Here is a 27,153-nt window from a genome sequence, read left to right as displayed (position 1 = left end):
TTTAATGGAAGAGCTTTTATTTTTACAAAATTGGCCACCTAATCTGTTTAAGTCTCATTTTTTCATTAGTGTGGGAAGGGAAAGTTAAAAATATATCTAGTAATAAATAATGCTATTTTTCTGTTATGTTCTGTCCTTTTTACTTATTACCCCAAGAATTTCTGAATACATTTTAAAATATGAACTTGAGTGTCAGCTGTGTGTTTCAGAAAGTTAAATGTTTAACATGCCAGATGTAGCCAAACGTCTGGAAGTTTTATACTGTAGTGATGAATTGTCACAACTAATACCTTTTAAAAGGTCAGTACGGTAGCAGAATAGAAATTTAATTTAATTCCATGGCATGAAATTGATACATAAGGAAGACTGATTTCTATCAATAAACACTGAGTCACAGAAAACCATTATCTAATTTTTAGCAGATTATGAATGTCTCAAAATCAATGAGTCTGATAACTTCATCATGGTTTCCCCCAAATCATAACAATTAATTGAATATGGGGGAAATCATGAAAAGACTATATTTTCTTCATGGCTGCAGGCAGAATTTAAAAGATGGATTTGATTTATTTAATTAAAAGGTCTAAAAAATTTCAATTTCAAAAATCAGTGTAACTTGCTTACACAAAAGAGAAAAAAAGGGAGATGAGGAAGTTAGGGAAACATTCAGTTCTAGAAAAGACTGGTAAATTGTCTATCTGCCCTAAGTATTATTTAATATAAGATACATATTTGTCCATAGAAAGAAAAATGGTTAAAGAAAAAATACTGTCATAATGACAAACCAGTTCTCACATCCAGATCTGCCCTGATGTTTTCCTAGATTGGAAGCTCTTTGATGTCATAATGAAGGCAGTGGAATTTCAGTACAAATGTGTAACCTGTTCTGCAAGAGTGTTTTGTTGACCATGGTAAATGACAAATATTAGATAGACAAGCTCTTTGAGGTGCTGCTAGGCCTGTTCCTTCTCTGTGTGAGGCTTTTATATAGTGTTAGCTATTACTTACGCACAGCTAAGTGGGAATATCCCTGTAATTACAGTTCTGTATGTCAAACATCAAACATTAAAAAAAAATCTCTGGTTATTGTGTTGGGATTAAACCATGAGCTGTGTGTTATTAGCTTGCTTGTGGTGCTTTATGCAGGTTGTAACTAAGGTTTGTAAATCTCGCATAATGCCCTAACACTTTATTATTCTAATCTTGTGCCCTATCTTTTATAGTATTTTACTGGGGTTTTGTTTAAATTATATTGCTGTTGACCATTATCAGTTTCAGAACTTTCTGTATCCCGACCATGAGTCGCAGCCATCACACCTTTGGAATTTCTTCAAAGTGAGTTTCAGGAATATGTACAAGCCTGCTTCATCACAGTGAGGTTGATGAAATGTAATGTGTTGCTTTGTGTCTTAACATGCCTGTGGTTTGTATGCAGTATATTGGTTAACAAATGCAAAACCTGAATTGTATTACTGCTTGAAGGAAGAAAAACAAACTAGGAAGGGGAATATTTCTTTAATAGATTTCATGACATTTACTTGTTTTAAAAAAATTAAAAAATTTAAAAAGTCAAAGTATTTGGAAAAGAGGGGAGCATTTTTTAACTAAACAGTAGTTTCTCAGTTCTTCTTTGCTGTATCCTTCTTCACAATTTTTATCAAGCTTTCTTTCACTGCTGACATATCCTATGTCCTAAAAATAGTTTTCTCAAGTTCAAAATTAGCAACAAATGGAAAAAAATGTTTTTACTGGAATATGCTCACTCGTCGAGGAGGAAGTCTGTATACATTTGATGTTCTTGAGAGAAAAAAAAAAAAGAGTAAAAGAAAAAAAGAGACACTTATTTAGGTAACACTGTGATTTTACACCTAAGTGGTGGAGAGGATTATATCACATATGATTTGGGAGATAGGTTAATGACACGTTGGCTTTTTGGTTTGAAGTGGCTTTCCCTATATCTGTGGAAGCTGGTTCTGCTAAGTCCCAAGAAAATGTTATTGTTATTGGTGCATTGCTCATCTAACAGTTTCACGTGCATCACTCGAAAAACTGCAAAGGTACCAGTTACCCTTGTAGTGTTAATTGAAAAATAATAAAAATAATACTAAGAGTTGGTTGTAATTACTCTGTTTAAATGTTTATTTGACATTGAGGCATGAAACAAAAAACAACTTCAGATTCTTGTTCATTAATTACTTGTTAGGCCTGTATGTAGCAGGAATGATTCCTGTTTCCAATGCAGTGAAGCAGTGGCACAGCCTAGGAGGTCCTCTTAGCAATCAGTTCACACTTACACATTAAAAATTGGTCTGATTAGAAAAAGGAAAGCTAGCGATGCTTTTAAGGTTTCAGAGGTGAATTTACATGCCTATGCTCTTAGTTGTTGATTTAAATTATTGTAAGAATCAAAGATACATGACTGCTTCTTGTGTGAGATGGCCTTTGACTCTCTTTGCAACACATAATAAGGATAGTCAAATACGGAGATATTTTTCAGATGATTAAAGGCAGAGAAACATGGGACAGTGGTCTTTAAGTTTTATCAATAATAAATAACAAGATTAAATACCTGTACTTGTTTTCTTTTCCAAAGAAGTACGAAGAATTTTAATGTTAGCTTCATCATGCTTTCTCTTCCAAAGGAAGATGGTGGAGTTTAGAGCTGGTGCGCAACCTGACGACAGCCAGTATCTGCACCCTTTGCCATTTTCCTTTTAATGGTTTACTATTTGGATGATCATTAGGCAGCAAGAAAAAAATGTTTCCATAAGCATACAAGACATCCAGGCTCATATCCCTAATTACTATTCTTTGGAAAGATGACAGCACATTTCACTGTAATTATTGTTCAGCTGGATGTGTGTTTATGAAAAAAAAAGAACTCATTTCGGATTATTGTATAGGATGTTACGATGGCACTCTCTAATGCGTGGGTTTTGAAACCAGCAAAGAACAGACTTGATATTCTTATTGATTTCTAAGCATAGCAGAATTCTTTGCAATAGATCTCATGAAAATTCAGCTGCTTCTTTCACAGAAATTGTGAAACGATATTAAAAAAAAAAAAAAAGATGTTTTAAACCATAAGCAAGAGCAGGATTTGACAAAGACATTACTGAGGACAGCTGGATTATTTAAAAGACAGCAAACCAAGGATATGGCTACTGTAACTTTAGCATGCAGAGAATCCATGCTTGTATGTAGAAAACTAGCCCAAAGCATTTTAGCCTGTCCTTAAAATATAGTCCTATTTAAAAGCTGACTAGAAAAACTGGAAGGTGCTGCTTGAAATATGTGATACCTGGGTGTGTAGATGTCTCCATGCTTATTTTCATGATGCAATGAAGTTGTCATTCCACTTTTTTTTTTTTTTTATGGTGTACTGAAGTATTTTTCACTGTTCTGATAGTAAAGTGCCAAGAGGAAAGGTGCAAGCTGTATTTTCTTTCTGTGTATCAGCTGAAATTTGGAAGATTTGTGCATCTAGGAATGTATTAAAGCAACTATGAAAGCAACTGAAAGCAGGATCTTACTCTGGATTTTCTATTGAAAATAACCCAATACACACAAAAAATCAGCATTATGAATTTTTGCTCAGAAGTGTTAGGTGAAGAAGTTGCCTATGTGTAATGGGGAAAAGTACTTAGTCAACCGTATCTGAATTACTGGTCATCTTGGTATAAAAGGTTGCATATTCAGTCCTATGTTGTTGGGTTTTTTTTTTCCTATAGTGTGTGAGGCTGTTTCATTGAGAGTTATGAAAACAAGTTGTCTTTGCCAATTTTCAGGACAAAAACCCCCCAATGCATGGCTCGATGAAACCAGCACCCTACACTTGCTTTAACTTAGATCATGAGCTTAGTTAAAATTCAACCCAGTGAGCATAACAACATGATACACTGCTAAAGCCCTCCACCAAAACAACAAATAAAAAAACCAAGCAAACACCCACAACAGCTATCTTTTTTTGAACTTTCTAATATATTTTGATAGTTTGGATGATCAGGGAGCTGGAGCACCTCTCCTATGAAGACAGGCTGAGAGAGTTGGGCTTGTTCAGCCTGGAGAAGAGAAGGCTGGGAGGAGACCTTACACTGACCTTCCAGTACCTGGAGGAGACTAGAGAAAAGCTGGGGAAGGACTGCTTGTAAGGGCATGTCGTGATAAGACGAGGGGCAATGGTTTAAACTACAGCAGGGTAAGTTTAGATTAGACATTAGGGAGACATTTACTATGAGAGTGGTGAGACACTGGAACAGGCTGCCCAGAGAGGTGGTGGAGGCCTCATCCCTGAGGGCATTCAAGGTCAGGCTTGACGAAGCTCTGAGCAACCTGATCCAGTTAAGTGTCTCTGCTTACTGCAGGGGGAATTGAACTAGGTGACTTTTAAAGCTCCCTTCCAACCTAACACATTCTGTAATTCCATGATAAATCAATGCCAAATCAAGAATAAGCATGCAATTTTTTGCCACATTGTTTTGGCAAAACATTTGCACTCTGTGTACTACAGCTTTTCTATGTATAATGCTTACTGAATAAAAGCTGCATATTAAATCAAAGTTAGGCTAAGGTAGGTCCTTTTGTTATCATAGAACCATAGAATCATAGAATTGTGGAGGTTGGAAGGGACCTCAAGTGATCATTGGGTCCAACCCCCCTGCCAAAGCAGCTCCCTAGGACATATCACTCAGATAGGTGTCCAGACGGGTCTTGAATATCTCCAGAGAAGGAGAGTCCACCACCTCCCTGGGCAGCCTGTCCCAGGGCTCTGGCACCCTCACTGGGAAAAAGTTTTTCTGCATGTTGGTGTGGAACTTCCTGTGCTCCAACTTGCAGCCATTGCTGCTTGTCCTGTCCCCACAGACACTGAAAGGGGGCAGGCTGATTTCCCCTGCATCCCCTGCTTCAGATAATTATAGACTTGAATTAGGTCCCTCCTTAGTCTTCTCTTCTCAAGGCTGAACAGTCCAAACTTACTCAGCCTTTCCTCACAGGGGAGATGCTCCCTTAATCATCTTCGTAGCCCTTCTTTGGACTCTCTCCAGGAGATCCATGTCTTTTTTATACCAGGCAGCCCAGAACTGGACACAATACTCCAGGTGGGGCCTGACCAGGGCAGAGTAGAGGGGGAGGATCACCTCCTTTGACCTGCTGGCCACACTCCTCCGGATGCACCCCAGGATCCCATTGGCTCTCTTAGCCACCAGGGCACACTGCTGGCTCATGGCCAACCTGTCATCAACCAGGACCCCCAGGTCCTTCTCCACAGAGCTCCTCTCCAGCAGGTCATCCCCCAGCCTGTACTGATACAGTCGGTTGTTCCTCCCCAGGTGCGAGACTCTACACTTGCTTCTGTTGAACCTCATCTGGTTTCTCCCTGCCCAGCTCTCCAGCCTGTCCAGGTCTCTCTGGATGGCAGCGCAGTGTTCCTGCATGTCAGCCACTCCTCCCAGCTTTGTATCATCAGTGTACTTGCTGAGGGTGGATGCTATTCCCTCATCAAGGTTGTCGATGAAGATACTAAACAGGACTGGACCCAACACCGAGCCCTGGGGAACACCGCTAGTCACAGGCCTCCAGTCTTTTCATTTTTAAGATGGTAGCACTTACATAGCTTTTATAGAATATGTTAACATTTAGGTATACATATGTTGTTTTGCTTAGTAAATCTTAATAAATATGAAATTAACCATTTATCTGATACTACTGTAGAAAAGATAAAATACCATGAAATGGTCTTGTTAAAAATCTGATTGTGGCCACTATATATTAAGCTGCTAAATGACACATCAAGGATCATCAAGCTAAAAGGCAGAGATCTCAAAGCAAGCCAAGAGATGTTTACTGAAGAAAGCCTACTGACTGATTCGGGAACTTCTAGTAAAGAGAAACAAGGGCCTTGAAAGAAAGATGTCGGAATGTATACCTGTGTTTGCACAGCTGTGTTTGTAAAAGAGTTTGGACGTATTTGCTGCATCATTCTAAGATTAGTTTGTACAGCATGCTTGTACAGGGTCTGGAAATATTTACTGCTTCCTACTGAGAGACATCAACTGTCTTCATGCTCATCCTGTCTTCTGTTTTGACCTCTTTTCATACATTGCCATTAGTGTTCGAGTTGAGCTGCCTGTCCCTTATGGCACAGTAATGAACTAGAGGTAAAAATCTGTTGAAGGAACTGAGTATGAATTGGATGAAAAAGCAGAAGTGGAACAGAGCCTATTACACACATAAAACCAATCCATGAAGATACTTCCAACATGGCAGAACAGCAGTTATCACTTCAGCTTGCACTACTTCCTGCCGCCATCTAAATCTGTGTTTCCAGCTCCCTGTACCTTTTTAACACCATTCATTCTATGTCTTGTGCTGTACTTACAGTGCTGAAAACAGCTAGATGTTTCACTAAAATAAATTGTTAATTCCCTACTGCTGGGAAGGTTCAAAAGCTGAGGCAAATACCATTAAGGCAATGTCATTGCCTGACATTCCAGCAAATGTGTTAGTTTGCCTGTCCAATCCTGCTGTCTAATCATTCCTGAATGAGCAGAGAAATCACCAGCTGTCAGTTCTGATGATCCAAAAGAACAGATTAAGCTTTTGCAAATTAGTTGAAATGTATTTGGGTTTTTTCCCCCCTTCAAAAATCTTTGTGACACTGGAGCCTACACTAACATATTTCTCATTGGAGAAAGAATGTGTCTGTATATATATTAAAAAACCACTAACAATTGGGGTTTGCATCTCTGATATATGGGGTCTTCCTTACTCTTTGTACACAGTGTTATCTTCTGTATATACCATCTTGTGTACATGTATAAGATATATCCACTATAGAGATCTGAAACAACTAAGAATTTTAAGTGTCTGTCCCTTTTAATTTTAACTTACAATTCTTCTAGTCCCAACTGCTGAAATAAAAACTATATATATTTGGCTTCAAATTAATCAAGGCACAGGAAATATAAGAAATCTTGAAAAAAAGTTTAATTGGATAGATAGTGAAATCAGTTTGTCAGAAACAAAATATTTCTTCATCTTTGTTTTTTAAATTAACTAGTTCCTCGGTAAAAAGAAGAGCTCTTCTTATCATAAATATCAATATTCAAGAATCTTATATTTTTACTGGGATGCAGATCTGTATTTTAGACCTCTACCTCAAGATGTGGAGCTCTACTCTTATATAAAGATATATGTGATGGTTTGGCCCTGGCTGGAGGCCAGATACCCACCAAAGCTGCTCTGTCATTCCCCTTTTCAGCTGGACAGTGGAGAACATACATATTGAGAGGCTTAGGAGTGGAGATAAGGACAGGGAGAGATCATTCCACAATTAGAATCACAGGCAAAACAGACTCAACACAGAATAAAGGAAACAAAACTCTCTAATTTATTACCCTACACACCCAGTGAAACCAAAGTCGGATAATGAGAAGTGCAACCAGACCTTAAAGCACCTCCCCCCACCCCTCCCTTCTTAGCAGACTTCACTTTAGTCATAGTTTTGCTCCCTTCTTCTCCTCCCACTGTGGCATGGGGAGGGGAGGGGCAGGGAATGGAGGAATGGGGGTTTTGGTCAGTTCCTTACAAGTTGTTTTCCTTCTTAGCTGAGGAGGGCATTCCTCACACCCTTCCCTTGCTGGAGGGTGGAGTCCCACTCATAGGAGACAGTCCTCCATGAACTTCTCCAACATGAGTCCTTTCCCATGGGGCTTCAGCTCTTCACCAGCTGCCCCAGTGTGGGTCTCTTTTATGGGGTTCACTCATAGAATCATAGAGTGTCTCTCAGTCTCCCAGGCCCAGGCTGCTCTAGCCTGGTCCTCCATGGAATCACAAGCTTCCACCCCAGCAAACCTTCTCTGGCACAGATCTCTTTCTCTTGCCTGTCTCTCTCTCTTTCCACGGGCTGCAAGCACTGGCAGAGGCTTGCTCCAAAGTGTGTCACAGCATCTTCTGCATGTCTTCACCTGCTCCAGCATGGGCCCTCTCCACAGGCTGCAGGTGGGGTCTTGGCCTTTTGCATGGGTGTGGGGAGACACCCACTCCACCATGGGTTTCTCCACGGGCTGCAGGGGCATCTTCCTCTCCAGCATCTGGGGCATCTTCTCCCCTCCTTCACCAGCCTTGGTGTCTGCACAGCTCCTTACATCTTCTCACTCCCATCTCTGTTGGCAAAAACGTGGGTGTTTGCATTTTTATTCTGCTACATGTAATTCCCAGAGGCGGTGTGACCATCACTGATGGGCTCAGCCTTGGTCAGCAATGACTCTGGCCTTGAGCTGGCTGGTGTTTGCTCTGTCAGGCCTGCAGAGATCTTCCAGCTGCTTCTTGCAGAAGCCACCCCTGCAGCCCCTCCTCCTCCACCAGAACCCAGCCACGCAAAACTACAACAATATATTAAATGGACATCTACAAAAAAGTTTTAGAAGAGAAAATTGATTATTTTTAAAAAACAAAAAGCAGGCTTCATTAAAAGTTGAAGCTTTAAATCCAGGAACAGAATAGGAGCTGATTTGCATACTTCCAGAGAGTCTCAAGCCTCATGTAATCCAACCCAGTAAATGTCCCTCCTTGTTGCATTCTTTCAACTCACAGTGCTTAGACTGAATCTTTTCCAATTAGCATTGCCTGTCCAGGTAAAAGATCCATGGTATCTACTCCATTGCTTGGGCAGTTAGACTGGTAGGTTATAATCACAGTCCTGGTGATTTGTAGGTTGCTCTGTGTAGGAAAGTCGCTGCTCAGTGAGCTGAGGTTTGAATTTACAATACTGCTGGCTTATTCCACTTCCGTTTTTAAATACAGTTGTGAATAAGATCATTTGAAAGCAAACTCACAGTATTCAGAATAGGTTACCTGGCAAATTACTCGGTTGTAAATTCCAGCTTCAATTTGTGAAAAGGGGTTGGTTTGGGGTTTTTTGGTAGACAAATACAATTTTTCTTTTTATTGAAACATATTAATTGCAATTTATGCAACGCTTATAATGCTACTCTATTAACTTAACCCGGTCACCATTGCTACTGTTATTAAGGTACATGAAGTAAAAGCCAATTAAAAAAAGAAAAAAAAAAAAAGATGGAAGTGTTATAGAGCAAAGGTGAAGTACAGAGGTAAGGCCTACAGTATGACTCAGGTTAGCATTTTACATGGGTCCTGTTCTAAATATGATGACAATATGCCTTAAGCACAGATGATGATGTTGCTTGCTCTTAGGAGGCATACATCCTATAATTGTTTGACTGGCATATACTGCAACATTATAGGTGTGTGTCTGTTTCATTGGCACTGTGGATATTTGGAAAAATACCTATCCTAGTTAATGGAACAAAAAGGTGGCTTACACAGTTAATACACACCCAGTAAAATCCTAAGACAAGAGAGCAAGTAGCTCAGTCAGAATGCAAAGCGAGTCCTATGGAGCAGCTTGGATGGGAGCTGCCTTGAAGGAGTTTTTGGTTTCTTTGTATGAAGACTGGTGGTTTTGTTGTGTCAGAAACCACCTATAATTATTTAATGTTACTAATTTCCTCCAGCTTCTAGAAAGTCAAAGCTGCCATGTACTTCTTAAAACTCACAGGCTTCTTGTTTAAGATTTCATTTGAAGCATTTCTTTGTCCTAATTCAACTGTAAACAGGCTTTTGTAATACTTGCTTACACTCAACAGAGTATCTGCCCATGCTTTCAGGTTCTTTAATGAAAGGCACCCTGGTTGCAAATTGATTTATGAATTTTAAGAAACTTCTGGGTGTGTTCTGTGACAGAGTTCATGTTATTTTGCCAGCCTATTGCCCTTGTAATACAAAGCTTCTACATGTTAGATGTGGATTCCTAACAAATGTGTGCTTATTTTAGAGTTAACCTATGGCATCCTTTTTTTTTTTAATTTATTCTCTATCCCCTTTCCTGTTTAGACATGAATATACTCTTGAACTATTGGGATCAGGCACTGATGCCAGCTAATGACTTCAAATACCCTGTCTCAACACATAACTTTTTACTCCATCACCCATGCTCTTTCTACAAAATTCTAAAGTTGTTAGTGAGTTGAACTCCAGGTTCAGTGATGGAAGGAATAAAATTATGGGACCAAGTGCAAAAAAGGTGAACTTCAGGGCTGCCTATTGACACGTGCTTAAATTGAGTGGCTACAACGTTTTTTAAGCACTGTAGTTACCGCAGCTTTCCACTAGATGACACTTTCACCAAAACACTTTAATCACAATTCACGTATTTTCTGATTCTTCCCTTTATCCCCTGTTGAGCTGTCATTTTGTGTTCCCTTTTCGTGAAAGGATTCCTTGGATGCTTGATTACTGTGACTTCCCTATTGTTCCCGAATATATTAGTGATGCTGTAGACCTGCATCAGTGCCGTTCGCAGCTATTCTTTCTGTGATTGCGATGCCCTGTTCTTCAATCCTCGCCCTTTCCTAGTGGCATAATGGGCAATTGAAAGCTATGAAGATTTCAGAGCCTGTGCAGGCACACCACTTGACTTTGTCAATGCTCATCATGTGTCAGTCTATTGTAATGCAAGTAATAGTAAAAAAAAAAAATAAGACAAAACCAAAAACCAAAAAAACCCACCACAACCTCTTGTAAAAGGTAAAGGCAGTCTGAATTATTGTAAATACAAATTACTCCAGAAATTAAAAATTCCTCTTCAAACTCTTACCACATAGATACTGGTGCAGTAAGGACCAAAGTCAAGGTCTTTAAAGAAACATAATAACCCAAATGGCTTAAATTCTGGAAGTGTCTAAATCTTCATAGATGCACTATCTTGCAGGATTTTCAGGTCTGCAGCAGGCATATCAGCTTCTTTGTACATTTCAGGGTCTGTTGGATGTGTAAGATACTGTAGTGATGTGGAGAAGACAGCTTGAGTGAATGATGGGTGAAGTGATAGGGAAAAAGATGGAGGTGGAGGCGAAAAGCATCCCAGCTTGGACCCATGGCCTGTTGGCCTTAGCTTGGCGTCCCTCGCTGTCAGGCAGGGAGGGGAACTGTTTCTATCCAGGAGGAGACTCCTTGGGCTGAGGGCAACAACCTGCCTTGGAGGTCAGCAATCAGGATGCATTGGCTGTTTAGACAGGTCATAAGCAGAGAGGCAAAACCTTTCTTTGAACCTCGTCTTTATTTCCTGTTTGTGCTCAGGCTCCCACACCCCTTCCTTTAGGGTAGTGGCCCTGGTGCATGGGCTACCTGAGTCCGACTCATCTGATACAGGGTTTGGAAGGCAAGAGGTGTAAGAATAGACTGAGAGCACCTAGAGAGCTAGTTTGCTATGAGTTTCTACCTTGTTAAAGATTCTTACTTTAGGCACTGGGGACTTGGGCTTGAGTGAGAGGACCAACCAGTCTGATAGCTGTGAGCTGGCAAGAGCAATTGGATGTCTTTGCAAACACTGGGTATCTATATAGTGATCCTGCAGAGACAGATAGGCACCAAAGAAGCTTCAAGGATCTAAGCAAGCATAGTTACTGAAGTCAGTGACTCATGTCCATACAGAAAGTGTTCTGCTCCTGATTCAGGGCTTTATTATTATAAACTCTTAATTAAGTCTCTTTGAACCCACAGGTGCAGCCACTTACTGATGCTTATTTGTTTTCTTCTATTTGTCACAGGCTTTCATTTACCAAAATATTTCAGGCTGGTGATTGAACTGGAGGTATTTGAGGGGATTTTAATCTATTCTTAGAAACTTTGACCAACTTCAGTACTTTTCTGTTCTGTCCTTTGAACACTAGCACTGGCATGCTTTTGTAAGGCAGGTCTCTGATGGGTGACTAGACCACTACCATTCCCATTTTACAGACTGATTTAAAGTTAGTTATGTGTTTATGGAAACTAAATTATTTCTTATGGAATAGTATTGTTTTAAATTTTTCATTTTTCAGTGAGTTGAAGTTTAATAGTAAGATGACAAATATTAAGAAAAAGTTTTCAGCTATATGAGAAATTAATCAAATATTTAGGATCCACATATTTTTTCATGTCTGCCTACTGACTAGCCAAATATTTACAGATTGTAAATATGAGCACATTAAACATTATTTTCACTTTTGTATGCATCAGTCATACAGCTATTTTTAACCACTCTCTTCCAAACCTACTGTTGGTGTGATGATTTTTTTCTTTGCTTTAATTTTCATGATTTCACAATACCTGAGTTGTTAAGTTACGCTTACCAAGTTGTTTCACTTGTTACCTAAAGTGTTTCATCTTAGGATTTCTTAAAGCACTGTCTAGAATCCAGGCAGTTAAGCAAATCACTGAACTTCAAGAGTTGTGTTCTTTCTGTATCAATGAATTAATTTTTGGTTTGGATTTTGGTTTGTTTGGGGCTTTTTAGGGTTTTTGTTTGTTTTTGGAGGGGGTGTGTGTTTGGTTTTGTGTTCTTTGGGGTTTTTTTTAAATACAAAGTAGAATAACTTAGAGGGATTCAAAGGATATCTCATGGAGTAAAGTCCAGCATAGAGGCATAAGAAGACTAAGAGGCAACTGTAGCAGATGTTCATTCTGATTTTGGCACAGGAAATTTTGGTCCATCTCTCCTATATGCAGGATGATGTCCTCATCACTGAATTTGCAGAGAGAATACTGTTGTAGTTATTTTTCTTTTTTTTTTTTATTAAATATGCCAGGAACCTATATAAATTAATACAGTTCTGTGTCAAAATATTTAAATTCTTTCTGTTCACATACATTCTTGCAAAATCTCAAAAGTTGTTCATAATTTTAAGGGAAGGGAGGTAGAGTAAGCTAGAAAGGTGTAAAACTGGTTGTGTGCTAGAACATAAATACGCATAAAGTATAAATAAATTCTGTAAATTTTAGATTTAATCTTAATGTTGACTTCAAAAACATTGAATGCATATCTTCTGTTTATTTTACAGTTTACCTGGGAAAGTTTGTACTCTGTTCATTTTACTCTCACCTCCACTTTGAGGGAGTGCTATGCAGGCTTTCTGACAGCTGGTATTTCTGCTTATATCCACTGATGATCTTATTCAGAGAGTCTAAATTCAGCTTAAGTCTAGTGTTCTTTATGGTTTTCCCATAGGTGATTGAAGTTGTCTAGCCAAAAGGGAACAGTAGGTGCTGGGATTTATAAGAACTTTAAATGGCTAAAAATAATGGCTTAAGCGGAAATGTGTTTAGATTCAGCTTGTCCATAAAATATTTTTGAGACATGGCAAGTTGTGGGACGTTGAGAGTACTATGCTAGGTGAGGTACCGAGATCTCTCCCTCCCTTCAGCCACAGGACTCTCCCTAATAATGCTGGAAGTTAAAATGAATCATTTATGAGCATCAGTAGACACATGGGTGGGGCTTCTTTGTAAACTGGTATTTTGTTGATGCAATATGTGTGACAGCCTTTTAGTTCTGAATATAAATGTTACTGAGAGGAAATTAGGTTGGATCGCGGAGGAGATCAGCCAGACCTTGCAGTGCGTCTTGCTGAGAAGCAGGTACCTCCACCAGTTCTGTGCTCCAGACACAAGTACATGTAGAAGAAAAATGGAAGGTGAGTATCTTGATACTTTACTATCACTTGACTCAGTACTGAAAGTGAAATAATTAAATGGTCAGGTGTAAGGACAAAAAAAAAATGTACATGTTGCTGTGCGGAATGAAGTCTAGGAATTACTTTTATGGTTTAGATTTTATTTGTGGGCATGAGAAATAAAAAAAAAAACAACTGTAAAAAAAAAAACCCTTTCTGTTTTGTAAACGAAAAAGAGCTACAGAGAAGAGCTGGCGAAACAACAGCAAATTCTGAGAATAAGAAAGGGCGTGGGAAAGAATGTATTTTATTTCCAGCACATACTACAAAGTACTAATTTTCAGTGTTCTCATGATAGAAGCAATTATTTCACAATGGATACCTGAAGTATTTTCTCTGGAATGAAGACAAAATGTGAATTGATAGAGAAAACCCAGTGACTGGTACTGGAAGTTGGGTTTCTACCACAGAGAAAACCAGCAAGAGATGCGAAATGATTAGCCTTTAGTAATTTCTCTGAGCTGCCTTTGCTCAGAGAAGGCAGTTGTTAGCTCCTTTGTGATCCAGTTATGATAATTAACTCTGATAAGCAAACTGTGGGCTGACTTTAGGGAACTTCCCTGGGAAACTTGTAATATCTCAACTCCCTGATGTTCCGGTTCAGCTGGATTAATGACTGGATGAAGTGTAGTTGTCTTGGTTTATAAACGCCTCCAGAGGATGGGCGAGGATCTATCAGGTTCTTTCAGTGTTCTTGACCACAGGAATTCGTCAGGTGTGCTATAAGTGCTTCTAATCCTTTCTGTTCAACCAGAACACTGTGCTTTATAGTTGACAACTCTTATTAAGATAGGAGATTTTCAGTTCAATTTTGTTATTCTTTCTTGTCAGCAGGTATGATGCATACATGAGCAATGATGATGTAATGTATTTTTTGGTTGTGGTTGACAGTGTGCATGATTTTAACATGGGTAACACCCAGGTCTTCATTTATCTGCTGATCTTTGCTGAAGAGCTGAATGACCAAGGCATTACCAAATTTAAATGGGTAGATGAAAAATGAAATTATTTTAGTTCAAGGAAACAAGTCAGAAAAAGTTGGAGCTTTTTTTGATGGTTTGTTGTTGTTTGGCTGGTTGGGTTTTTTTAATTCTTCCCTACCCACCCTTACTTCCCAATTCATTTCACTGGGAAACTCCACTGATTTGTGTTAAAATACCGAGGTGCCATGGGCTTAGCTACAAGTCTCCTTTTATGTGGATACACCCTTGATCCTGGAGAGGAAAAATTAAGTTCCTCTAAATGCCAACTCTGTATTCAACTTAGTAGCGCTATAACTGGAGTTGCATTTTTTGGCTCTTCTGCAGGCTTAGCAGGACCAGACTTAACCCTTTAGAATTAAAATAATATGACTTTGTAGTTCAGTAACCCAAATTTCCAAAACTGATGAGAATCTGTGGCTCCCATTGTCTTCAATTAGAGTGAAGCACTTCTGAAAATAAAAAGTTACATGCAAATAAGTAAAAATGAGTGTTGTCTCCAGGACTGTAATTGCCCCTGTGAAATGGCTGATATCCCAGCAGGGTGCCAAAGGAGTGAACAGCCATGATTTTTGTCAAGCTAATCGTAGCACTTGGGAGTGATTGCCAGTATTTTTTAAAAAGTCACGATTTTAGAAGATTTCCTTCTCCATTAAGTTCCTCAAGGATGTCTGCAAACCTTTTATGACTTTGGGAAATGCAGATTGAGACATTTTCATGCATATTTAACAGTACTTAAATATTTCTTTGGATATTTATTCGTATCGATTTTTCTCATAACTCGTTTGGAGTGCAATTTAAGATTTCAAACACCTGATTTTGTTATCAAATCTTATATTTATTCAATTTATTATTTTATTACGTGTATTAAAAAACAACCAGCTCTAAACTGACAGCATGTAAAATGTCCGCTGTCTACCTGTGGTTGAAAAGTAACTGTCTGTAGACTGCATGTTGTAATGTGGAGAAAATATTACACGACAACATCAGTTTTTCAAGGAGAGATACTAATATCATATCTCAGCATCAGGTATTTATAAAGCAAGAAGGCACTGTATAAAAGATGTGAAACTTGTAGCACAGCTTTATAAATCAAAGCGCTGTACAAGTTTCTATCTGCACCGTAGGGAAGTGGCGAACTATCCTGTAAGGATATGTGGATGGATGTGTATCAATCTCAGTGTGCTGAATTTTGAATGAACTCTTAAAGGAAACTTGCAAAACAATTTTCTTTCCTTTATCATTATCTCTTCATTCATGTAATCTTGACCTCAGCCAGTGGTGGAGACTTTGATTTTCCTTTGTGTTTCTTTCTCCATCTTGCAGTCATTGAGCTGGGAGAAGTAGACCTGAACTGTCCTTCCAACTGTCAAATTCATAATACCCATTTCTTCGGAACTGACAGACAGATAATAAGGAGAGGACAAGCCTTCAGCTTCTATGCTCGCTTCCAAAATCGGGAATGGGATGACTCTGTGGACCGGGCCATTTTCACTGTGGAGACAGGTAGTCACTCCTAAACTCTTTGTAGTCTTTCCCAGTCCTCGGCTGGTAAGTAGCATTTCCCATAGTCTTCAGTGACAAATAGTATCTACTCATTCATTTTCTGTGTGAAGAAATTGCCTTCCCCTAATTCAGGCAGTTCTGCTAAGCAAGTAAAATTTTCTCACCCTGCTACAAGAAGTGACAAATTAAAAGAGAAATCCACCCTTGGGAGCTTTGCATTGCAAATGATGGCTGAGAAAATTACTTGCCTTTTACATGTGCTTTGTTTAGTCTGATTGAAGTTGTATTTCTTTTCCTGAAAAGGCCTCAGACCCTGTGAATCAAATGAGACGAAATGTTCCTTCCCAATGGGCAGATGTTTAGATCAAACCTGCTGGAGTGCTTCCTACAAAAACCATCAGCCAAAATGCATCAATATCAGTGTGTTTCCTCCTTCCAATGCCTGCATTGGCCGTTATATTCTTAACATGCAAATCACATCTTGTGGACACACGTATCAGCGATGTCTTGGTGATTTTTACGTCCTTTTTAACCCTTGGTGTGCAGGTAAGAACTCTAGTGACGACCAGATAGTTTTAAGAAAAATGCTAGTGATGAGTAAAAATGTTGAACATATTTATTACTTAGCTGATAAGGGATGTAGTCACATAAATAATGAGAAATAGGGACGGATTTGGCTTTTAAAATTATTTTTTCCTGCAAGTTTGAGACTGTCCTGAATCAGCATTTTGATTTGATTTCTTAATGGTAGTAATGAAGTAACAGGTTTTTTTCTCACAGTTTTTAAGATGGCTTGACAGGACAAGGAGAAATGGGCAGAAACTGAACATTCAGGAAACACTTTTTCAGTATGAGGGTGACCAAGCACTGGTACAGGTTGTTCAGAGAGGTTGTGGAATCTCCATCCATGGAGATATTCAAAAGCTGTCTGGACATGCTCTTGGGCAATCAGCTCCAGGGGCCCTTGCTAGACCAGATGATCTCCAGAGGTCCCTTCTAACCTCAACCATTACACGATTCTCTGTGTTCTGTGTTATCAACATGAAATAATATAGCACAAACATACATGAAGTTCTGTAGATCTGGTTCCACTGGCAAGCAATTAGGGAGTTTGTAAGACCTTGCCAAAATCATTACATGGCAAATATCCACATTATCTGGACTTCATCAAAATTATATACCCAAATCTAAGTACACAGTGTTTGACTCCAAGAACAGTTTAGTGTGATGATAAATTGCAAGCTCTGTAATTCAAGTGTGCAATAGCAGGGAGAGACTTAATAAAAATAATATCTAGCTGTAAGTAGAAATGAATAGTCTGAATGCTTAAAGAGCCCCCAGCCTAGAACATGTTTAAAAGTATAAATCAAAAACAGATAGGAAAAGAAAGAGATATCCAGTGAAACAGAAGATACAAAAATACTAGAAATGAACCTATTGTATGACTGACAGCTCTACATCTTTTCCAGATGACCCTGTATATATGGACAATCAGGCCCATAGAGAAGAATATGTTCTGAATGAACATGGGATACTGTATGAAGGAGTCTACAAGCATATTACCTCTAGACCATGGCACTTTGGACAGGTATTTTTTTAAGACTAATTCAGAAGTAGCTGTCATCCATATACGAGTAAATGAAGTGTTACCCATATTTTTCAGAAACACATTCTATGTTATGGAGTGCAAACACTTTTAGCACCAGCCCAGACTACGCATGCACAAAATGTTTGAGAATCTCACTGTAACTCAAACAACTGGAAGGAATTGTTCTGTAATTAAATAAAGGAAACTGCAAATTGTTCTAGGAAAAAGTGAAGCCACGTATTAAAGAGATTATTTTTGGTTTTCCTTCAGGCAGCCAGACAAAACCATGCAGACAACTAGAATCTGGGCTTGTTGTTTGTTTTTTTTTTTTTAAAAAAAAAGGCAGGAGAGGAGAGGGAATCTCATGTATAATAAGAAAGACTTAACTACTGACAATGTCAGAGTACAATGATGCCTGTGTTAACTTCTCTTTCCTCAGTTTGAAGATGGTATTCTGGATATCTGCTTGAAGATCCTAGACATGGGTGCGAGTTATCACCATGGCTCTGATCGAGACCATTGTTGGCGCAACGATCCTGTGCATGTCAGCATGGTGGTAAATCACATGGTAAGACCTCTGGTGGTGGGGTGTGACTCCAGAATTCGTTATATTATAGAAGGATAAATTGCACTGCAATCTAAGAGGGTATGAGTAGCAGGGAAAATCCTTTATGTACTTAGATTCACAGGATAAAAAAAAACCCAACACCTCATAACATTAAATTTTGTGACATTCTTAGGCTGTGAAGATATGGTCAGCTATAATAAGGTTATTTTTGATCTTTCTAGATAAGCAGCCATACCACTAACAGTATTATCAAGATTCCTGAAAACAATGATTACCTGAAAGGAACAAAGCCATTTTCCTGGAATGGAAGTGTCCCTATTCTTCAGCAGTGGTACAATGGCAGATGCAGGCCAGTCAGATATGGGTACTGTGGGTCTCTTGCTTCAGTAATGTGCACAGGTATGATGTTTCAGTCTGCCCTTTCCCGGTTATCCAAAAGAGAAGAAGGAAAACTGGGGTCAAAAACCTCTGACCCTAAAATCTACTAGAACAATATTGCTAATAAGTATTTTACTAGAAAAGAAATTGAATGTTTTCTCTTGTTATGATACAGCGTGGCTCCTAACATAGTGTTTATTATCAACCTATTGCTTTCCTATATGGCATGAAGAGCAAGAAGAAAAGCAAGTACTGTCTTTTCTGTGACCTTTATGCCATGCATCTCTCAGCACTGCAGCTTTTATTAAAACACAGAGCAAGTGCAGCATCATGGAGCCAAAATTTATCCTTTGGGTGAGGTATGAAGGATAAGAAAATAACACTAAGTTAGGAACAATAAGAAGACCTCCAGCAATGTCTCCTCAAAAAAGGAGTAGCAGGCTACTATCTTCTTTTAATGTGAAGGTGGAGAGAATGATGTATTACATTCTACTGACAAAAATTTGACTTCCAACTTTATACCCTTTATTTACTGAATCTGCTTCAACATTGAAGAAAATGAAATTAATATCCCATAGATAAATCTATATGTAATACAATCTGTGTACAAAAAAAATAGGGCGATTTATAACTGGTGTTTTATTAATGCAGGATCTGGATTGTTATTTCTGAACTAACAACCAAACTGTTTGGGTTTTTTTAAAGCTGGAAGGGTAGCAAGCAATTTCTTTCTGCTATCAGACTACTTTGCAACCACTGAAGGAAGCATTGATGACAAAACCATCCCAAAAATTGCCTCCGATCCATTGTGTTTATAGGATTTCAAAGTAGAATATAGGAGAATTATTTATAAAATAAATTACTTGATTAATTAGCATTTTTAATAACTCATGAATACATTTTTCCTTATAGTTATGAGGTGTTTGGGAATTCCAAGCCGCGTTGTTACGAACTTCTGTTTTCCGTGCTCAATTGAGAATCCTCTTGGCATCAATGAGATTTTTGACTGTACTGGAAGAAACCTTGGTGGTAAAGACAAGCTATGGTAAATAAGAAATAAACAAGCTCTTTTGGTTTTCTCAAAAATTAAATGATAGAAAGACTAATGCAAATCTAGCATTTCAGTTTATCTCTTTCTTTGGTGTGGCAAGACTGTTCAGTTACTTAATAATGTGTTTCAAAACAGTAAAATTGCTGAAAAGGCAATATACTCAATTTGCATTAAAAAAACCCCTAATTTGTGAGAAATGATGCTACCTGCTTATCCTTCTCAGTTGAAAGAATCTTAGTATCTGTAATTAACTGGATGATGAAATACAAGGGAAAATTTATCACATATTAGAACTATTATCTTCAGTCATAATGACTTTATTGGTAATTATGTTGTCTTCCTGAGGTTGCTTATCATGGATTGCTTCATTCTTGTGAAATTTTCCATTCATATTCATATAAGTATGACATTATCACTCACCGTAGCAGAATCTCATGGTTTCACCCTTGGCCTATATGTACATAGTGTCACTGCACCAGAATTTTGTTTGCAACCAAGTCTCATCTGTGAGAGCTTTTAATGAATTTTCTGCCTTTCATGTGTCAAAAAGATGAGGTAAAACTGAAATACTAAGGGAATGAGGATCTCATTTTAGCACAAAAGACTTAAGGGCTTAAACTGTGCTAAACCATTAAAAGGAAAGCTAAATATGTGATTTTCATCTAGAAAATGGAGGAAAAAGTTAGGAAAATAAACTAATTAAACAGAAAAATTGTGTTGGCACATTATCTGTTAAAAAAAGAGCTATAAGAAGAATGATTGGCAATCAGGTCTGCAGGGTCCTGGAACAAATTACCATTCTAAATGATATACAGCAAAACAAATAACTTCTGTCCCCAAATACCATCAACTGTCTTAAGACATAGAGAATCTTCAGTTGCTTAAAAAGTTCTCTCTGACATTTTTTTCTTCCATTGCAAAGCACTGAAGTTGATGATCCAGGAAATGTCTTTAATCCTATGTTCTTTCATCCTATAGGAGATATCACTGCTGGAATGAATCTTGGATGGCTCGCAGAGACCTAAACCAATGCTGTGGTGATTGGCAGTGCCTGGATCCAACACCATTGGAAACAGGAAGAGGTATCAGCTTATTATATTTGTAACTGTTTTCCTCTAATTATGTTTTTGAGTTTCTCTATTACTCAGGTTACAAACTGTTATAATATTTTTGTTATCTGTCTTAGGTTCAGCTTGCAGTGGTCCTACATGGGTTCGAAGTATCAGAGAAGGGGAACTGGACTTGGACTATGATGGTCATCATATGTTTTCTCGAGTAAATTCGAACTATGTTGGCTGGCTTTCCCAAAACAATGCCAAAAGAACAAAATTTTTTTGTGATGCTTGGCCATGTGGATATCTTATCACCAAGGGTGTCGGCAGTGAGCAATTTGAAGATATCACTGGGGCTTACAAGTATGAACTAGGTATGATGAAAACACTGGTTTAAAATATTAGCAGTCAACAATCTAACCCACATAAATTCTTTTAAACCCAGGATTAATTTACTTCTTGTTGCTTACTGTACCAGCTCTATCAGGAAATATACTTACTAAATAATTTTCTGCTGTTCTTACTTTGGGCAACTAGCTACTGGTTTTCATATTCCAGTAGTAGGGAGAAGGAGTTCAACCAGCAAAATTGCCTGAAGGAATGAAAATTGGATCACAGCTGATTGTGAAATTGCAAGGTCATGATTTTTTTAACAAGGAACAAGAAGGAAAACAATTGATATTAACTACCTTTGAATGCTGTATTTTACCTTTAAAGAGGCATGGTGGCATTTCATATTCACCCTAACCCTTATATAGGGTTATATTTTGAGTTTTGCACTAACTATACATTTTGAGATTTACATGACCATTTTTAAATTTAACTAATAAAAATAAGGTACATTTTATGAAGGTTTTCCTGAAATATTTATTTTCTTCTATGGATTCAGACTACCATATCTTGTGTTTCATTATCTGGTGTATTTGTTCTATACCTAGCCTCTACATTAGCTTTCAGCAAGAAGGAGGAAGAAATTTAATTATCTTTATTATTTAGGTAGATATGATTTCTTGTGCCTCCAGCAGGTTGATTATTGTGTATCTTCTTCAACAGGTTCTGTGAAAAACAAAGAAGCCTATTACCGGGCTTACAGAAGAATTCATCCTGGCTACTGCAATGCTTCCAACTGTCATATTGAGAGAGAGCTGTCATCTCTGAAAAACCCTTTTTTGAGTGACTCTGGTATTAACATGAGGCTAAAGATGGCTAACTGCCCAATGTATGGTGAAGATGTCCAGCTGCATTGGCTGCTCGAAAATTTGCGTAGTGAAAACAAAACCTTGAAGTTTAATTTGTGTGCACAAATAATAACCTACAGTGGTTACCCGATGGACCAGTTTTGGAAAGACAGCGTGAATGTCACATTGGGTCCAAGGGAAGGTAAGAGGGTGAATTTGTCTAATACTATTTTGTCCACTGCGTTTTTTTCAGGGGATAGTTTGTTTTTAAGATTAGTGGAGACATCCTAATAGTGGTGGGAAGTGAAATTAATACAATATTAAACTCTGTCAGCTGAATTCACTCTAGGGAGATCACTCAAAAATCAATAGTGTCAATACTATGTGTGAAGCTGGTTGTTGAAGGTATCCGTGTATCACCATAAGCCAGGAAATATCATATCTGTTTTCAAAGATGTTGTGATAAATAATATTTAATTGTAAGTGCCAGTTAAAATTTATGAGGAAGGAAAGTCGAAATATTAGAAAAAAAAAAACCCAAAACAGAACAAACCCAAAACCCCCCAAAACCAAACAAAATACAAAAAAACCCAACTCAAAACCCCAGAAAAATAATACCTTTTTTTTTTTTACAGTGAAAAAAATTCCACTCTGTATATCATATAGTCAATATGGACCTTATCTCTATGATCACAATATTATGAAAGTAGTTGTTGTCTCAGACCCAGAGTGTGGAGAAGTACTGATGGTGAGCCGGGATATTGTGATCAACAGGCCACCTGTAATTGTAAAGGTAAAGGGCTTTAATTATGGGACTTGTGATATGTTTTATAGATGTGGAGACTCTTATTAGGAACAATACTGATAACTTGAAATTCTTTCCTTTTTCTGTTTACTTTTATTCCATTTTTTATCTTAGCAAGATCAGTTTGATTTTAAATGTTTAACAACTTAGAGTGAAATATAGAGATCACGGAAGTAAATCAGACAGAAACATGTACATGAGCAAGCCTTTTTCTTTCTTTCCCCCCCCCTTACGTTTATTTACTTCATTGTTAACTTCGTAAGGGCTAAAAAACATAAAATGTGTTTGGGTTTTTTTCTGACTAGTTACTGAGCCAGCCCAGGCTGAAAGTACCATGTACTGCAGAGATCTCCTTCTGCAATCCTCTCCAGGAAGATATGAAGAACTGTGTAATGACATTAGAAGGCTGTGGTTTATTCAAGGAGCCAATGACCATTGAGTAAGATCACTAATCATTTAAGTGGGGTAATATTGGGGTTGAAATGGGCATAGTAATGGTATTTGACTAAGGTGTGCTAGATCAGAGTAGGTTTGGAGGAAGACAATAGTTCCGATGGTTTTGGTGTTTAGGACCAGAACAGAACATTTTGCCCCTTATTACTTTCAGACTCCCTTAAAAACCTCACTTCTCTTGAAACTGATAGAACATTTAGAGCTGGTAAGATGTGCTGTTGCTTCATTTTTCTCAAGATTTAATTTAAGTATGTGTTGCAGAGGTCTGTCTGAAAAGGAATGCAGTCTTTTATTCACAAGAAATTCTAACTGGATCCCTCAGCCCTTATAATCCTATAGAGTTTATAATAGAATTACTCTAAATATTCATGAACTGGCACTGCATATGTGAACAATTAGAAGACGACAGTGAGAAATAGCAATATGCATTCTAAGCTCATAACACGTTAATCACAGGAAGCTGGAAGCTTCCAGGATGCTATAACATCCTAGGAAAAGTGGCTCGTCATTAATATGCATTGCCGTGCTTCATGACAAGGAGAACTGACAGAAGTATGACTAGTTTTGAGGTGAAGCAATTAGGAATTGTTCTTACTGAATAATAATGAACTTGACTACACAAAGCTGTCAGATCCAACTTAGACTACTGGAGATTGGAAGCATAACTATATCTTTGAGGTAGAGGGGTGCTACATTTTTGAAGAATTTAAGAGAGTATTATGAATGAGTTTCCAGTTCCAATTATGGAATTGACCAAGGGAGTTTTCCACATCTCCTTTTGGGACAGAAGTTGTTACCATGCTTTACACAGCACAGCATGCCTTTTTTAGAGGAAGGCAAGAGTAACAAAGTTTGTCTCTGCAAATGTGTCACAGAAAATCAAACCGGTCATCTTGTAGTGCTTCAGCTCTCTGAGCTACCCAGGGTCCTACTTATCTTTCTTCTTTTTGTCCAGTTTGGGAACACTGGCATCCAACCAACAGGCACGGACCATTGTGGAGTTCACACCTTACAGACTTGGTAGCCACCGGCTCCTGGCCAACCTTGGATGCCACAAGTTTGCCTACTGCAAGGGATGCGCCAAGGCTGAAGTGTGCAGCCCCGTGAACCAGAATGGCACCTTGCCCATCAACCAGAATGGGTCGCTCCCAGTGTGTGAGAATGGCTCTGTCCCCATGAACAACTCGGGGCCTGTCCCTGTGGCAGACCCTGGGTTCAACTCCATGTGTGAATATATATGTATCCCAGTGTGCAACCCAAACTGTAGTGCAGGGGGGCAGCCTGTGTATGACTTTGTATACCTCCCTGCAGGACATCCCTTATGCAACTCCATCTGCAATCAAAGCTACAATCCATTCGTCAATCCTGGTTTTGATCTGGGATGTGATCCTGGCTTCCGTGTAATATGCGAGACCGTGCCTCCTGCTACATGCACCCCGATGCCTCCATCCATGTATGGCTCCATGCCTGCCCCAACATCCAACCCCGTCTGCCCCCCTATGCCTCACGTGGTGTTCGAGACGGGTCCTGCTCCCACCCACCAGCCTGGAGGCGGAGGGGGGCCGATGTCCTATTCTGTCTCTGTCCCCGCGAATAATGCGGTGAGTGCCCTGCTGACCCACTTCATGGGTGGCTCTGCTCCCACTACAGCAACCCAGGCAGCCCCTACCCATATGTCTGCTCCACCATCCCACCCCATGTGCTCTCCAGTAGCCCATACTGTCAGCAGTCCTGTGCCACCACCAGCTCCCCTCTCAGTGCCTGCTGCCTCCATCTCACATGTTGTCTGTGGCTCCGCGCCCTCTCCCACCACCCAGCCTCCATGTGGCCTGATGGCCACCCTACCCTCCCAACCTCTGAACACTCCGGTAGCCCATGGTGTGTGTTCCCCTGGCCCCTGCCCAGCAGCTTCCCCAGTGCCCCGCTCTGCTGCCCGTAGCACCACCCCAGCAGGGCTGCAGATGGGGAGTGCCCCTGTGGCTCGGTCATCACTGTGCTCCCCTGCCCCACGTCCTGTGGGACCCCCAGCAGCCCATTCACTGTGCTCTCCAGCTCCACGACCAGTGGGGCCCCCTGCAGCCCACTCACTGTGCTCCCCAACCTCCATCTCAATGGGGACCTCAGGGGTCCGCCGCACCAGCTCACCTACCACTCGTGCTGAGGACTCTTCAGCAGCCTGCCACCCATGCCCCCCAACCCCACGACCCCTTGCAGCTGCCACGGCCCGATCCCTCTGTGCCCCCACCTCTCGCTCAGTCTCACGGATCATGGGCACCCCAGGGTCTCGCTCAGTATGTGGCCCTCAGTGGGGCCCCTCCTGTGACACTACTGCTCGCTCAGGCTCCCACTCCACATGGGCACCTGCCTCCCGCTCCGCTTGGAGCCCCGCGGGACGCTCAGCCTACTCCCCCTTGTCCCGCACTGCCTATGGCACGCTCACGCGCCCTCCGTACAGCTCCTTGTCCCGCTCCTGCTACAATATGTTGTCCCGCTCTGCCTACACCACTTTACCCCGCTCCACTTCTCCCCCTGCCTATGCCACCCTGCCCCGCTCTGGATCGCGCCCCTCCGGCAGCACCCTGCCAAGTGCTGCATCCCGCACACCCTGGAGCCCCAGCAGGAGCGCACTCACCTACTTTAAACGTAAATACTTGTAATGGAGAGTAACCTCAGGAAAAGCTGGAGAGGTTAGAAATGGTGTGATGGAGAGCAGCCTGCATAGTCCTGAGTATTTATTCACGTGTTTGAGATGTGCTGGAAAGCAGGCCGCTATCCGACCGCAGAGGGATACGTTTGATGTAATACTGTTACGTCTTGATGTATGGTGCAGTGGAGGTGACAAATGAATGTGCTTCCTGTGGTGCCATAGTGACAATAGTTGCACAGTGCAGGTAGTCAGACTTGCTTGGTCAAGCTGTTTTATAAATGATGTGCTTTCACTCTCTCTGCTCTTTATTTCTTGCCATGCATATTTCTCAGATCTCCCTGGGCTACAGCACTTCGCGCAAATCTCTTTCTCTGCATGAAATGTGCTGTTCTTGGGGTGCTGCAAAGAGATGGCAGCTAACCTGCCCTACAACTTGCCTAACAGATATTGGGCCCTGAGCCCAAGTATTGTTGTGGCTCAGGTCAGTTCTGCATTCACTCACATTTCCCTTTTTATGAAGTTATGAAAACTGTGGAGGTTGTAATTGTAATAAATGTAGTATTACCATTCTTGATGTATTACAGTTCCAGTATCAGGTATACAAAGGTTCGGGTTAGAAAGGTTGCAAAATTCGATGAATGGTTATTACAGATTTATTGGCTTTCACAGCTGGATGTTTTTCATGTAGCATTCTGAAGTTTTTTCTTACATGTATTGCATGCATCTAGGTTAATGGAAAAAGCTCTAATTCCAAGTGTCTTTTTAGTTCAATATAGCTAGGAAACCTCTGTCACCAGCCCAGAGCTAGAGAAGGAAGCATGATGGTATCCTTTCTTTCTAACATCCAGCTCTCATAGCTGAAATGTTAAGAAGGTGAATTAAAATGTATTGCATCTTCTTCAGGTAATTTACAGCATTTCAGTGTTAACCTTCTCCCAGTGTTTTAGGTATTGAAATTATATATTGTCATAATGGACCTGTCCCCAAATTTGGGATTTGCTCACAAGAATATTGGATTTGCTGACACACCTCTCGTCGCTCTGTTATTTTTGTCTAGTGCTCTGTTATTTTTAGTAGCAAGTGTTAGTGGGGTTTTATGGTAAGATAATTTTGCTGGTGCTGCAGAATCTTCAGTCATGTAGCAATAGTGTTTCAGTAGTAGTTCATACCCCTATGTTCTGTGTGGAGGTTGAGTGACCTTCCAGGGGTTTCGAAAAAGTGTGGTGTCAGATGGTAGCTATGAACATACCAATGCTAACAATTACATAGTCGTTCTGAGTAAGGTAGAAGAAATACTCGCCTGGATATTGTAATAGAATGGTCATAACATCGTGACTTGTTTTTTTTATGCAGTTTCAAAGAACTCTGTTGGG

The 27,153-nt window shown here is 39.7% G+C and overlaps 1 protein-coding gene across 1 annotated transcript; it reads left to right on the top strand.

The window, feature by feature from the left end:
* Positions 1-1,297: 1,297 nt before the first annotated feature.
* On the top strand, positions 1,298-25,790 carry LOC311189037 (protein-glutamine gamma-glutamyltransferase 5-like; the record flags this gene model as incomplete). Its single annotated transcript, XM_084260621.1, has 14 exons — positions 1,298-1,335; positions 14,409-14,485; positions 15,881-16,060; positions 16,364-16,606; positions 17,530-17,648; positions 18,088-18,216; positions 18,438-18,615; positions 19,507-19,639; positions 20,624-20,727; positions 20,832-21,071; positions 21,751-22,077; positions 22,511-22,668; positions 22,986-23,119; positions 24,089-25,790. The coding sequence occupies 14 exons, from the start codon at positions 1,298-1,300 to the stop codon at positions 25,788-25,790; spliced, it is 3,762 nt and encodes a 1,253-aa protein (XP_084116747.1).
* Positions 25,791-27,153: the final 1,363 nt, after the last annotated feature.

This window comes from Gallinula chloropus (assembly GCF_964237585.1).
Source record: "Gallinula chloropus genome assembly, chromosome: 2".
NCBI lineage: Eukaryota > Metazoa > Chordata > Aves > Gruiformes > Rallidae > Gallinula > Gallinula chloropus.
Note: the sequence above shows the minus strand (reverse complement) of the source record. Positions and strands in the feature narration are given on the sequence as shown.